The sequence below is a fragment of the Oratosquilla oratoria genome, chromosome 11, assembly GCF_046742065.1.
Source record: "Oratosquilla oratoria isolate Oo_2021 chromosome 11, ASM4674206v1, whole genome shotgun sequence".
In the NCBI taxonomy this organism is placed as follows: Eukaryota; Metazoa; Arthropoda; class Malacostraca; order Stomatopoda; family Squillidae; genus Oratosquilla; species Oratosquilla oratoria.
In genome coordinates this window covers 64,983,335-64,998,249 of record NC_134787.1, presented here as the reverse complement: position 1 = coordinate 64,998,249, position 14,915 = coordinate 64,983,335, and the positions used below count along the sequence as shown (strand labels likewise).

Below are 14,915 nucleotides of genomic sequence, written 5' to 3'. Positions count from 1 at the left end.
TTCATCCCTACATACTCCACTCCCATTTATCACCACTCCCTCCATCTTTTTTGGTTCCTCTTGGATGACAGACTTGCATCTTGCCCAATGCCCTGGGTCAGAAGCAATGTAGCAAGACACAGCACATCCACAGCAAGGCCACTTCATTCAATTGGCAACCCCTACTTCTCTGTCCCCTCATGCAGAAAAGAGAAGACAGAAAGAAATCACTTTAGGCTGCATCAAAATATCATAAAACAAATAATAATAACTTTATTCAAAGAGCTTTTACAGGGAAAGATCAATTTTTCTTTTCCATAATCTTATGTTTAATTGTAACTCATCTTCTAAACCAAAATACTTCTTAAACTATCCCTTTTCTTAGACTCCCATACTCATGATGGAACTGACAAGACGAGGAACCATTTTGATCGCTTCCTCAAGGCTAACATGTTCTAAAAGCTCAACACAATGCATAACAGCTAACATCTCCGTTTCTTTATCAGCCTTTACCCATATTCTGCCATTAAATCCTACTACAATGGAGTAGTTAATATACTTTGATAACTCTAAAAGGAATGGATTTTTGGGACTTATGATACTGCGTGCAACATGAAGAGGAACTGTCATAATCAAACCTCCTTCTGGAAGTGAGCCCATTCCAACAGCACGGCTGTATAAATCTATACACACTAGCTCGGGTTCTGTGTCCTTGTCTGCTCTGATAATCTGAGCATAAAGGAGATCACCAGGTTTCATTTCTTTCCTGGTTTTCTTTGAAGCATTTTCAAAGGAAAGGTAAGAAATAGTGGCAGCTTCACTACTTCCAATGTCAACCATATAATTGTCTCCCCTTTTCTTAAGAACTATACCAATTATGAATTCACGCCTCTGTGGTATATAACGTTTATGGTGTATGTCAACATAGTACATGTTTCTACCATCTTTCTTTAGGATCCCTGGTTTAGTTGCTTGAACTACTCCATTCAAAAGTTTAAGTCCAGGTCCAACTAAAACTTTTTCAACCACATCCAAGTTGAGCTGAAGAACAACATCCCCTGGAAGAACAGTCTGTAGGCTTTCTACATTTCCAGAACTGAAAGAGAAAATTTTTACTTAGAAATCCATAAATAAAAAAGACATCAATCAGCAAGATACAGCTGAAGCTACAACAATCGAACACCACAACAAAAGAAATTTAGTTATAGCAGAAGCACTCATAACATAAAAGGTACATCCCCTAAACAAAGCACAGAAGAAAAATGCATATTAAAATCATTTCCAGATGGACACCAAGTCACTACACAGATGCATACTAAGTCACCACACCAAGTGTCCTTCCCTAGGAAATATATCCACATAAACTACATTTAAAGCATATACAGTTCCTCATTTTAACAGTCTTGATAATGTGCAAATATCCACAAAATGTCAACAGTAATTATAGAAGTCTCCTCCATAAATTTCTTAAACTCCTTAGAGAAACTAAAGTCTTTAGAGAAAGCCAAGAATCTGTTACAAAATTACTGAAACACATACAATTATATATATATATATATTTATTTTAATGGTATATATGGGCAGATTTTATCTTATGCATACCTCATGACAACTAGTTGTGTGTTATGAAAAACACTCTTAGGAAAAAAGCACACAATTAGCCATCACTCTTAACGAGGTGTGTGTATTTTACCTAGTTGTATTATACGGGAAGGGAGCTATGCTCGTGGTGACCCGTGTTTGTATCTTTCAGCATTAAGTTTATTCTTAAAATCGTGAATAGTATTTTATTTACACACATTGTTTTTTCATCTAAGTTATTCCATATATCCAGCATTCTGTGTGGGAAGCTATTCTTTTTCCTATCTCTTCTATAGTTGTCCTTTTTGAGTTTCTTTTCATGACCTCTTGTTTTTCCATTGTCATTTTTTAGTAAATCTTTTCTGTCAAGGATTTCCATTCCTTTCATGATTCTATAGTCAGTAGATCACCCCTTTCTCTTCTTTGCTCTAGTGTTGGTAGTTCTTACTTCAATAATCTTTGTTCTTATGTTAATTTGGAAAGAGCTGGTGCCAACTTTGTTGTTGCTCTCTGTATTCTTTCTAGTTTGTGTGTGTATTTACCTAGTTGTATTTTACGGGAAGGGGAGCTATGCTCGTGGTGTCCCGTCTTCATATCTCATTTTATCTAAACTATTTTTAAATTGATGTATTGTTTTTGCACACACCACTTTCTCATCTAACTTGTTCCAACTGTCACTCTGTGAGGAAAGCTGTTCTTTTTCAGATCTCTTCTATAGATGTCTTTCTTGATTTTCTTTCCGTGTCCTTTTGTATTTATATCATCCCATTTTATTAGATCCTCTCTATCAATAATTTCTATCCCTTTCATGATTCTGTAAATAGCTATCAAATATCCTCTCTTCTTTGCTCTAGTGTCTGTAGCTCAAGTTTTGCTAGTCTTTCTTCATATGATAGTTTTGAGAGTGTTGGTGCCAATTTTGTAATTGCTCTTTGTATTCTTTCAAGTTTTTTTTATACATTTTTTTGTACTTGGTGACCACATCGTTGCTGCATATTCCAATCTTGGTCTTATCAGTGATTAGTATTTTCTTTACCATTTCTTCATCCAGGTATGTAAATGCCACTTTGATTGTTCTTATTAAATTATAAGTTTCACCAAAAATCTTATTTGTTTCTAAGGTGACATATTATTCATAACAATGACTCCCAGGTCCTTCTCATTTTCAACTTTTTTTATACTTTCTTCTCCCAGTGTGTATGTGTGTGTGTATTTAGCTAGTTGTATTTACCTAATTGTATTTTACAGGAAAGAGAGCTATGCTCATGGTGTCCCATTTCCATATCTCGTTTTATCTAGACCGTTTTTAAATTCGTGTATCGTTTTTGCACACACCACATTCTCATCTAACCTGTTCCAAATGTACATTATCCTCTGGGGAAAGCTGTTCTTTTTCAGGTCTCTTCTATAATTGTCTGGTGGACTGGCTGGTGAGGTTATTTAATGTTTGCTGGAGAAAGTGTAGAGTGCCGGAGGACTGGAGGAGTGTCCATATAGTTCCGCTTTACAAGGGAAAGGGGGACAAGTGTGAGTGTAGTAGTTACAGAGGGATCAGCTTGTTGAGTGTAGTTGGGAAGGCATATGGGAGGGTTTTGATTGAGAGGATTAGGAGAGGAACAGAGGGAGTAATTGGTGAGGAACAGAGGGAGTAATTGGTGAGGAACAGTGTGGATTTAGGACAGGTATGGGTTGTGCAGATCAGATTTTTGTGGTAAGACAGATATGTGAGAAAGCTATAGGAAAAGATAAGGATGTTTTTTGGGCTTTTATGGATCTGGAAAAGGCTTACGACAGGGTAGACAGGAGGGCACTGTGGGAGGTACAGCAGACATATGGGATAGGAGGAAAGCTGTTAAGAGGAGTCAAGAGTTTTTACATGAGTAGTAGAGCTTGTGTTGGGATAAGAAATGGAGAGTGAATGGTTTGAGGTAAAGGTGGGACTTCGTCAGGGATGTGTTATGTCGCCCTGGCTGTTCAATCTTTACATGGATGGGGTGGTGTGAGAGGTTAATGCAAGGGTAGTGGGTCAGGGGTTGGAGATGGTTAAAGAAAATGGAAAAAAGTGGGAGGTGAGCCAGTTGTTGTTTGCTGACAACACTGCCCTTGTAGCAGGATCAGAGGAGGGATTGAGGAAGTTAGTGACAGAGTTTGAGAAGGTGAGTGAAAGAAGGAAGCTGACGATAAATGTGGGCGAAAGTAAGGTGTTGAGATGTACAAAGGGAGAGTGACAGCAGGCTGGAGGTGAGCATTAAGGGTGAAAGACTGAGGGAAGTGGATAGTTTTAGATACTTGGGTGCGAATGTGGCAGGAGAGGGAGGAGTGGGGGTGGAGGTAGAATGTAGACTGAGAGCAAGTAAATGCTTTGGTGGAATGAAAAGTGTAATGAGAAATAGACATCTGGGAATGGATGCTAAGAGGAGGTTATATGAAGGAGTGATTGTGCTAACAGCATTGTACAGGGCAGAAGCATGGAACATTAGAGAGGAAGCGAGATGGAATTTGAATGTGTTTGAGATGAAATGTCTGAGAAGCATGATAGGGGTTACTAGGCTAGATAGGGTGAGAAATGAGGAGGTGAGGAGGAGAACAGGGGTGGAAAGGGAGTTGGGAGGAAGTATGTATGAGAAAAAAAATTGACGCAGCCGGAAGGGACTTCTCCCCATCTTCTCCTTTTCTGCATGAGGGGACGGAGAGGGGTGGGGTCACCGAATTTATGAAGCAGCCTTGCTGTGGATGCGCTGTGTCTTGCGAAACTGCTTCTGACCCAGGGCAGTGGACAGGATACAGGGATGACCCGTCATCCAGGAGGTGCCAAGATAAGAGGGAGGGAGGAGGGTGGAGGGGAGTGGAATATATAGGAAAAGGAATGGGTGGGAGTGGTTTCTATGCCTTTTTCTTTTTGGCTACCCCCCATGTAGGGGGAAAAAGCCTTTGGTATATGTATGTAATAGGCTAGATAGAGTGAGAAATGAGGAGGTGAGGAGGAGAACAGGGGTGGAAAGGGAGCTGGGAGATGGGGTTGATGAAAGAGTATTGGGATGGTTTGGACACATGGAAAGAATGAGTGAAGAAAGATTAGTAAAAGAAGTGTGGAAGGCAGAGGTAGAAGGGGTGAATATGAGGGGGTGTCCTGGGATGAGATGGATGGATGGGGTGAAAGGGGCATTACAAAAGAGAGGAATGTCTGTGGAGGAAGGACGGGAGAGGACTGAAGATAGGGGTGAGTGGAAAAGGGTTGTGTATGGATGAAGCTGTGATGCATGAGGGGGAGTGAGGAAGTATGTATGAGAAAAAATTTGACACAGCTCGATGGGATTTCTCCCCCATCTTCTCCTTTTCTGCACGAGGGGATGGAGAGGGGGGGGGGGTCGCCGAAGCTTCTGACCCAGGGTAGTGGACAGGATGCAGGGATGACCCGTCATCCAGGAGGTGCCAAGATAAGAGGGAGGGAGGAGGGTGGAGGGGAATGGAATATATATATGTATACACACACACACACACACACACACTTCAGCGAATGGACGGCTTGGATGACGTTCTGAAGAAAACTGAAGTCTGTGGATCCCAACGCAAAGAGAAGTGCCTAGTGTTTTTACAGGGTGGGGGGGAAATTGCTCGTGGAGTAGTGGGAAAGTAGGGAAAGAGGAAAAGGGGAGGGATTACTGAGGGAAATGGAAGGAAATGAGGAGGGAGTAGACTTGGCCCAGCCAGACAAGCGAAAGGTAAACAAAAGACTGAGTGAGGATGAAATGTCTAATAAAAATGTAAAGATTAGAAGTATAGAGAGGAGCAATACAGTAGAAAGTGACGAGAATATGTTCCAGGGATTTAAAGAGGGTGGGGGGGACACAACCCCCCCTCCCCCCCGACTGATAAGACTAGAGGAGAGAGTTGATAAGGTGATCGAGGACTTGGAATGTAAGTTAGGTAATGTTGACTCCATTTTCCAGAGAATTGAAAGGTTGGAACAACTAGAGAAGGCTAACAGAAACTTAACTGAAGAAATAGAGGACCTAAAAAGACAGTTAGGAAATGTAAAGGAGGAGAATGAGAAATTGAAGAAGAATAGTAATGAAAACAGAGAGAAAATAGCTACAGAAGCTAAAAATTGGAGAACAACCCAAGAAGGGAATAAGGTTTCATTCACTGACATAGTCAAACAGCAATTGAAAGAACATAATGAAGACTCAGTTATTAAAGTGATGAGACAGAAGGAGAATATAGTAAGAGAATTAGCTGACAAAAAGAAATGTATAATTATATTAGGAATGGAAGAGAAACATAACCCAGATAGAACCGCAAGAATCAAGGAGGAAAATGAAAGAGTAAGCAGTTTATTAAAATTAGTCCAGGAAGATGAACCAGAAATTATAAAGGAAATTGAGGAAAAATTCAGACTCGGAAAATATAGTACAGATAAGACCAGACCAATTAAGATTAAATTCAGGTCACAAACAACGGCAGAGAAAATTCTATCCAGAACAGGGAAACTAGCAACAAATGATCAATATAAAAAGGTATGGATAAAAAGAGAAATGAATAAGGAGGAAAGAGAGGCAGAAAAGCAGAAAAGAATTGAAGCTAAGGCAAAAAACGAGGAAAGAACGGAGTCAGAGAAAGAGAGATTCTATTGGAGAGTAGTGAACATGAAAATAAGGCAGTTCGACATACTAAAGAAAAAATAAGGGAAACAGAGAACACAATGGAAGTGGCAGAAAACTAAGAGCGTCTTACACAAATATAGATGGATTGATAACAGGATTGAATGAACTGAATGATTATTTGAAAGAAAAAGAACCGGACATAATGGGAATTGTAGAAACAAAATTAAAAGGCCCACTACCACCCAACAGTGTAGGACATGATGCATACAATTATTGGATTAGAAACAGAGAGAAAAAACAAGGGGGTGGAGTTATGTTCCTGACTAAGAAGGATATAAACGTGAAAGGTGTCATATATGGAAAGAATACAGTAGAGATGATTATGATAGAAGTGGAAGACCGAGATAAGAAGAGCAGAAAATTTGTGATCAATTATGTGCCTCCGAAAACAGCCTCATGGGAGGAGAGTGAACATAAAAGTATGTTAGAGGACACAAAGATAGCATTAACTAAAATAATGGAAGACGGAGGAAGAATAGTTATGATGGGCGACTTTAATTGCAAAGAAATCTGCTGGGAAGAAATGACAGTAAAGAGTGGTGATGACTCATGGGGAAATGCTCTACTTGAGATGATTACTGACCATTCAATGACACAATGGATACAAGAGAACACTAGGTATAGAAATGAAGAAGAACCATCGAGGCTAGACTTAATAATTACATCTGAACCTAGAATAGTGGACAAGATTGAATATAAAACACCAATAGGTAAAAGTGACCACATATTGATTGAACTGGAACTTAATGAAGAAAAATATATGAAAAGAAATGAACAATATAGAAAAGGAAGAATGTATGAAAAAACAAACTTTGATAAAATAAGAGAATTCTTCCAACAAGAAAACTGGGAAGAAATATACAAAGAAGAAACATCAGTGGAAGAGAAATGGAATATTTTGACAAAAATTTACAAAAAAGGAGTGGAAAAGTATGTCCCAAGACAAAAACAAGAAAAAGAATATGTAAAATGCTGGTACAACAAAAGTTGTAGGGAGTTAAAAGACAAAAGAGACAAAGCCTGGACCAGATGGAAAAAAGACAGAAGACCTGAAAAATGGAAAATATATACTGGTTATAGAAATGAATATGTACAAAAGTGCAGAGAGGAAAAAAGAAAATATGAAAAAGATGTTATAGAAAAGTGTAAAGATCAACCAAAACTATTCTACAGATTTGTAAACAATAAACTGAAAAACAAACAAGACTTGGAGAAATTAAGACAAGGAGGAGTTGAATACACTGAGGAAATGGAAATGGCAGAAATTATGAACAAACATTTTAAATCAGTGTTTACAAGGGAAAATATACAACCTGAAGAGATTGAGTGGAAAGAAAAAGTCCCCCCTATGGAAGAAATAGAAGTAACAAAGAATGAAATATTGACACACTTGGGTAATTTTGATGTCAGAAAATCGCATGGGCCAGATGAAATAGCAAACTGGATTCTGAAAGAATGCAGGAATGAACTGGCAGACAAAATACATAGCATAATAAGCAGTTCCTTAAAAGAAGGAAAAGTTCCAGAAGATTGGAAAAAAGCAAATATAGTACCTATATATAAAGGAGGAAATAAAGAAGAACCTACCAACTATAGACCAGTCTCTCTAACAAGTACAAGAGCAAAAATTTGTGAAAGAATTATCAAAAGTAGATGGGTAAAATACTTGGAAAAAAACAACGTACTAAATCCAAGGCAATTTGGATTCAGACAAGGACGATCATGCGTCACCAATTTAATATGTTTCTATTCAAGGCTAATAGATATAATACAAGAAAGAGATGGATGGGCTGATTGTGCATTTCTAGACCTAAAAAAAGCTTTTGACAAAGTACCACATAAGAAGTTGCTTAAGAAATTAGAATATGAAGGAGGAATACAAGGTAAATTGGATGGAAGACTTTTTGCAAGAAAGAAAAATGAGAGTAGTGATAAGAGATCAGCACTCAAAATGGAATGAAGTAATAAGCGGTGTCCCGCAGGGAACAGTTCTGGCCCCAATAATGTTTGCTATATATATTAATGATATGGATGAAGGAATTGAAAGCTATATGAGCTTCTTTGCAGATGATGCAAAACTACTGAAAAGAGTGAAAACTGAAGAAGATTGTGAATCACTACAGAGAGATCTAAATAAAGTACAAGAATGGAGTAGGAAGTGGGAGATGGAGTTCAATACAAAAAAGTGTAGTATAATGGAATTTGGAAAAAGCAAAAACAGAATAACAGGATCATATAATTTGGGAGAAGAAGGAATAAAAAAAGTAGAAAATGAGAAGGACCTGGGAGTCATTGTTATGAATAATATGTCACCTGAGAAACATATAAATAAGATTTTTGGAGAAACTTATAATTCAATAAGAACAATCAAAGTGGCATTTACATACCTGGATGAAGAAATGGTGAGGAAAATCCTAATCACCCTGATAAGACCAAGATTGGAATATGCAGCAACGATATGGTCACCAAGTACAAAAAAATGTATAAAAAAAACTTGAAAGAATACAAAGAGCAATCACAAAACTGGCACCAACACTCTCAAAACTATCATATGAAGAGAGACTACAAAAACTTAAACTACAGACACTAGAGCAAAGAAGAGAGAGAGGAGATTTGATAGCTATTTACAGAATCATGAAAGGCATAGAAATTACTGATAGAGAGAATCTGATAAAATGGGATGACAGAAATACAAGAGGACACGGAAAGAAAATAAAAAAAAGACAGCTATAGAAGAGATGTGAAAAAGAACAGCTTTCCTCACAGAGTAATAGACAGTTGGAACAAGTTAGATGAGAAAGTGGTGTGTGCAAAAACAATACATGAATTTAAAAATAGTTTAGATAAAATGAGATATGAAGACGGGACTCCACGAGCATAGCTCCCCTTCCCGTAAAATACAACTAGGTAATACACATGCAGAATGAAAGATTTACACAAAATGTGAATGGGCATCAACAAATCCTTAATATTACTACCATACTGTGACCAGTTGAGTATAACACTGTAATTGGAACCACACATTCACTTTATTTCAAAAAGTATCTTTAATGATGTGCCAACAAAAGCAGGATGACACCCAGGTGTTCCATTTTATTGGCAACCAGATTCAATATAGCAGCTACAAACACATATAACTAATGAAGCCCTTTAAGAGGATCAAACTCAACACTACAACAACCCACAGAGAAAGCCTTCCCACACCTGATAAGAATCATACTGGCATGAGTGTGCTCAGGACATCATCTGTCATTAAGAAAATACCTTCATAGAATAAGCCTGGCCACAGGTTCATCCACCACACAGAAAACAAAGAACACCTTGTCCTGCTATGCTTCACACTAACAGTACCCAGACAACAACACAATATCTCTTCTATAAATGGCTTATGGCTTCAACTGGAGGCTGTTGCATTTCCTAGAGGGTGTGGGTCTTCTGCAAGAGACCAGGGGTAATAGATTGATTAACTGATACTCAAAACATTGTTGATGCCCTTTCATCCACATTTCAATGCAACATTATATCATTCTGTCATCTCTTAAGATGGCTTAAAACTCTCACATGAATTGCAGATAGGCTAACCTCTTTTTTTTTTTTTTGAGACTTTGTTGTTGTCAGAATCTACTAAGTAGTTGTTGCTAGTTTTCTTAAGTTTAGACTTGTCTCAAATTAGTACGACCCTCAGTAGAGTGCAAGATAACCTTCATGGAGGACCTCAGCATCTGTACACATATGTGCAACCATCTGGTATGCATGGGTACTGCACATGAGGTTATAAATATACTTTTCTCAAATATTGCTATTTTGAGCCTTGGAAATTGTATTTGTGAAATTTTGGTAAACAAAGGAAAAAAGAAATATAGGTCTCTCATGGTGCATGAGTATACAGTAATTCATGTATCTGACTGCTCTATACTACCTTTATATTGCAATGTCTGGCATACATAGCAAATTATAAACGATGGGAAAACCAGCACAACAATTAATTCTTAGAAAGGATGAACAATCAGTACAACTGGCCCAAACATGATGTTCATCAGGTAATATGATACATTTGATCAATGGACCACTGGCACTATCAGCCATACCTTTTACAATTAGGGGGATTGATAAAGCTTGTGCAGACTTACACAGGATGATGTACCCACTTTCCTAGCACTTACAGAAATTAGCAGTAGGTTAATTTTCTCTCTTGTTTTCTTACTAGTTACCCAGAATATAAATTCATCTTGGTATATTGGGGGGGGGGCAATAGTTGTCTGAAAGATGTGTATTTTTGTTTGAAATTATTTTAATTTATTCATTATCAAGTAAATTCAGCAAGTAAGATGTTTATTTACCATATAAAAGTTTTTACAACTGTCTCGCTTCACCCCATTTTTCTTGGCCAAATCAAAGTGATTTTTTTATTCTTGTACAAAAATAAATAAATAAAGTCCTGTACACTTGCACATGAACTGGTCACTTACCTTTCCATACTCACCTTGAATATAAACTGCTCCACTCTCATGGTGGTGGTGGTAATAATAAATAATAATAATAAATAATAAATAATAATAATAAATAATAAATAATAATAATAAATAATAATAATAATAATAATAATAAATAATAATAATAATAACAACAACAACAACAACAACAACAACAACAACAACAATTGTTGCCTTGAGTTTCAATGAGTGGACAACCTGATGCTCCACAGTGGCCAAAGTAGCTGACAACAGTCCCCAGGCCCCATGACCAACATGGTACACCAACTCGTCCCAATAACACAACCCATGAATTCACCAAGTCAGCCCTTGGCTGTTCTGCCATCTGAACAATGGAATACCAACTAAACAAACCCAGACACATTAGAAGTAATGTGGCTTACGGCATTTTTTTTTTCTTTTTAATTTGGACTGTTGTCTCTATTGTACTGGTGTGTCTGTTTCAATATCACTGGCTGGAAGTAGTACGAGGATAGAAGCAATCACTGGTTGTTAACTCTCCATGTGTGAAACTGTCAGTTAAATTTGAACAGAAATCCTGGGCCCAGTCCAGATTGTCAGCTTCTCAGGAACCTCCTGATGGAAGCGAGGGTGATGATAGCCAGCTCTATTGCTTATTTTCCAAGTGCCTGTCATGATCCCTTAGCAATACTATAAAGATTCTGTTTCATTCATAACACTGTTATAATCTACACAAGTATTTTCATGCCCTATGTAGGCATCATGAGACATGAGTGGGTACACAAGGTTGCCGGCATTGGCATCTTGAGTATACAGGTAAACGTCGACTTACGATGGCCGCGACTTACGATTGTTCGACTTTACGATGACGACGACGACGATATGATAATTTAACCCCTTCCATACGGTGCCGCACACGTAGGCGTCATGAGGAGCAAGTGGATTCGCGACGCTGCCATATCGGCGTCTTGATTATATTTATTGTAGTCGCCCCTGTGTTTTTACATTCTCTCAAATGTGCCTTGAATCCCATTCTCTGTGGTTTTCAAAATTAGCGGGTGAAAGAGAGAACGATCGATATAAGCGGTGACTATATTTTATGATGCGAGTATTATTACGTCACGTCATATGGCTGGCACTGGCTGCTGCCCGCGAGATTTAAGTTCCGTACTGAAAATACATATTATAGTGTTTGAATATGGTAAAAAGGATAAGAATAATTAAATAAACTACTGTACATGTTTAATAGCCAAAAATCAGTATCTCTGGTGGTTAATATACAGGTAGGCTAGGTACAGTGACCACGGAACAGTGATACACAAATTGGGGATCGACTTACGATGAAATCGTCTTACGATGGCTCTATCGAAACCTAATGCCATCGTAAGTCGACGTTTACCTGTATATTTTTTTTGTACTTGGATATGAGTTACCCCGAATTCTGTGAACAGTTTTGATCACATTTTCTGTGTCTATTATTACTCAGAGTAAAAGAGAATAGTAATACAGCAGTGGCTATATTTTATAATGCAAGCAGTGTGATGAATTGTACATACTGCAGCCAATGCTGCAGACGAGAATTTGACTCGTACTGATGTGATTAACTTTGTAAACTCCCCTTATCAAGAAGCTAGGCCAGTGCCCCTTATTCTGTAGCATGGAATTTAATGAACCTTTCCCTCAGTCCATTTCACTCGAGGCAGGGTTCAAACAGTTGTCACCTTGACCTCTGCTGCAAGTAATAATGATCTAAACCACTTGGCCAGTGAGTATCCAGTATAGATCTTTCACAGAGAAATACTAAATTTGACAAGGGTGTAGTTGTAGTTTACTCTAGCACAAACAGTATGTGTTGTTGAGCTGCTAGAATAAAAGTTGTGTATGATATTAAAGCAACTCATATTGGGAAGTTCAGACAAGAGTACTCCTGTCATTTCCTAACTTCAAAGATCTTTCAATTGGCAAAATCCATAGCATAAAAGTTTACTACAACATCATAACAGAAAGAAAAACTTTATGGTCTTAAAATCGATCAATTAATTTATCTCCCTTAATCTCTCTTACAGAAGACCTGTGGCAAACATAATTAGTCAAAAAAGTATGCTACAAGGAGAATTGCTATTTCTGAACACAAACAAATATGAAAGCTAATGTTCCTAGTGGTAACTTGGTCATGATTTACTGCGGGGCATATTTCGTTATTATTTTAGTTGTGCACACCTACACAATATGGCATTAAATGATTGAATATTAGTTATGTAAATATACATGAACGTCATATACGATTTTCTTGGCAGAAATAATAAACAAAAAACCTTGTAACAAGCAAATTTACTAACGAACGAAGCCGATAGGATACAGTCCAGACACCATGCCAGTCCAGTCACTGTCAGACAATAGCTTTAACGTTGCAGACCAGGTGTTCTCCAACTCCAGTTGACATTAATAAGCGTTCTTACAAAGACAATAGGGCTTCCTTGGACTTCATGAGAGAACACAGGGTTCTGCCATCATCTGTTAATTACCTGAAGTACAATAATAATTAGGCCGTCAATATCTGTGACAATGCCAATGACGACCAGGATGTTCTTTAGAATTTGAGGTCCGAATTACTAAATATAGGTTAGGTTAAATAGGTTAGGTTAGGTTATGTTAGAATAGACTAATTTATCATCCTTTCATTTCTTCAGCCTCAGCATCTATCAAAACAAACATGGTATCATTCAGCCACCGCAACTTCATTCATTAGTAAACAGGTTTTAACAACTTTTATAATTGATTTCTGCCAAGAAAATCACAAATTATGTTGATCTATTATGATTTACTAAACTTATTAATTTCCTATTGCTATATCACATAGGTGCGCACAACTAAAATTTACCCAAATTTCATTACATATCTAGAATCAGCATTCCAGAGTTTTATCAAGGTCTTAGATAAATGATAAAATTCCAGAATCATGCAAAAGCAGATATCTAACATGACATTTGTGTTATCCAATAGTCCGTAACCTAATAGTCCTGACCCTAACCTAACCATTCCACAGAAAATTTGATCCTTCAAATACAAAAATGAAAGTGAAAAATCAACTTGTGATAGTGTAGTACAATCGGATTATGTGGTTAGTCACATTGGTTAGGGTGCACATATAATTTTATTAGACAAAATGCGTCAGAAAGCAACACGTGTAGGAGGATAGTAAGAAGTGACCGAAGGACGCTCAAACGTGGCGTATTGTTTTGGTGGATTCTCTGCCATAACCTGCCAAAGGCAAAGCGCCCGAACATCTTGTTTACACTGCGGCAGCGATACTCGTCTTAATTTACCCAAATATTTTAACCTTCTAGAAACATCTGGGCAAGCATTAGGGGAAGCAAGTTCCAATAAGTGATCATGCAGCAGAAATACACCACCAGTCACATGCTGAAATTCATGTGAAACAATCTTTGCAGAAACGTACCTTCCCAAGGGCGGTATTCCTGTACAATTATGTCAGTTACTCTTATTTTAAAATAGAACTGCAATAATCAGTAACTCACCTGAAACTTTTATTCTTTTTAGACATTTTTAGTTTAACTAACTGACTGTCCTTGCAAAATTTTGTTGCTGTTCTCACGTTTTGTGTTTACATTCTAAGATTTGTATTAGTAAACATCTCAGACAGGAAAGAGCTAATATTAGCGCAAAAATGGCGTTGAGAATATACATGAAATACAAATATTTAATTGTAAAAGGTAGTAGTATTATAACGGTAATTTTCACTGTACTTTAATTTATCTATATTTTTTCGTTATTTCGTACTTGTGTTGCATATATATGGTCGAGAGAGCATTCACGCCAAAATCTCTCTAGGCTATGGGGTACCGTCAGCATAAATCTTATGCTTAAATACTTTAAGGACACTGTGACACACCTACAAGCCTGAGTCGTGTAGATTTGTTTGTATAAATTTATTACGCTCATAGAGTGACAAACCTAGTACAGTAGGTAATCTCTATTTGTACGTATGTGTGACGCGCAGGTCACGTTACTACGGACAGTGAAGCTGCACGGCAATAGTAAGAACATAAGAATAAAGGAGACTGCAAGAGATCATAAGGCCTACACTAGGCAGCTCCGTATCCATCACCGCCTGTCATCCCCATCCATAAAGTTGTCTAATCGTTTTTAAAACAACTGATAGTTTCAGCGCTTACTACATGGTTACTAAGTTTATTCCATTCATCGACCAGCCTAT

At 37.6% G+C, this 14,915-nt stretch overlaps 1 protein-coding gene across 1 annotated transcript; it reads right to left on the bottom strand.

Moving 5' to 3' along the window:
- Positions 1–234: 234 nt before the first annotated feature.
- Rrp40 (exosome complex component Rrp40) lies at positions 235–14,353 on the bottom strand. The gene is made up of 2 exons (XM_076193065.1): positions 14,218–14,353; positions 235–1,075 (listed from the first exon to the last, which is right to left on the bottom strand). Exons 1-2 carry the CDS (start codon positions 14,241–14,243, stop codon positions 361–363), a joined length of 741 nt encoding a protein of 246 aa, XP_076049180.1. The 5' UTR covers positions 14,244–14,353; the 3' UTR covers positions 235–360.
- Between the last annotated feature and the right edge of the window lie 562 nt (positions 14,354–14,915).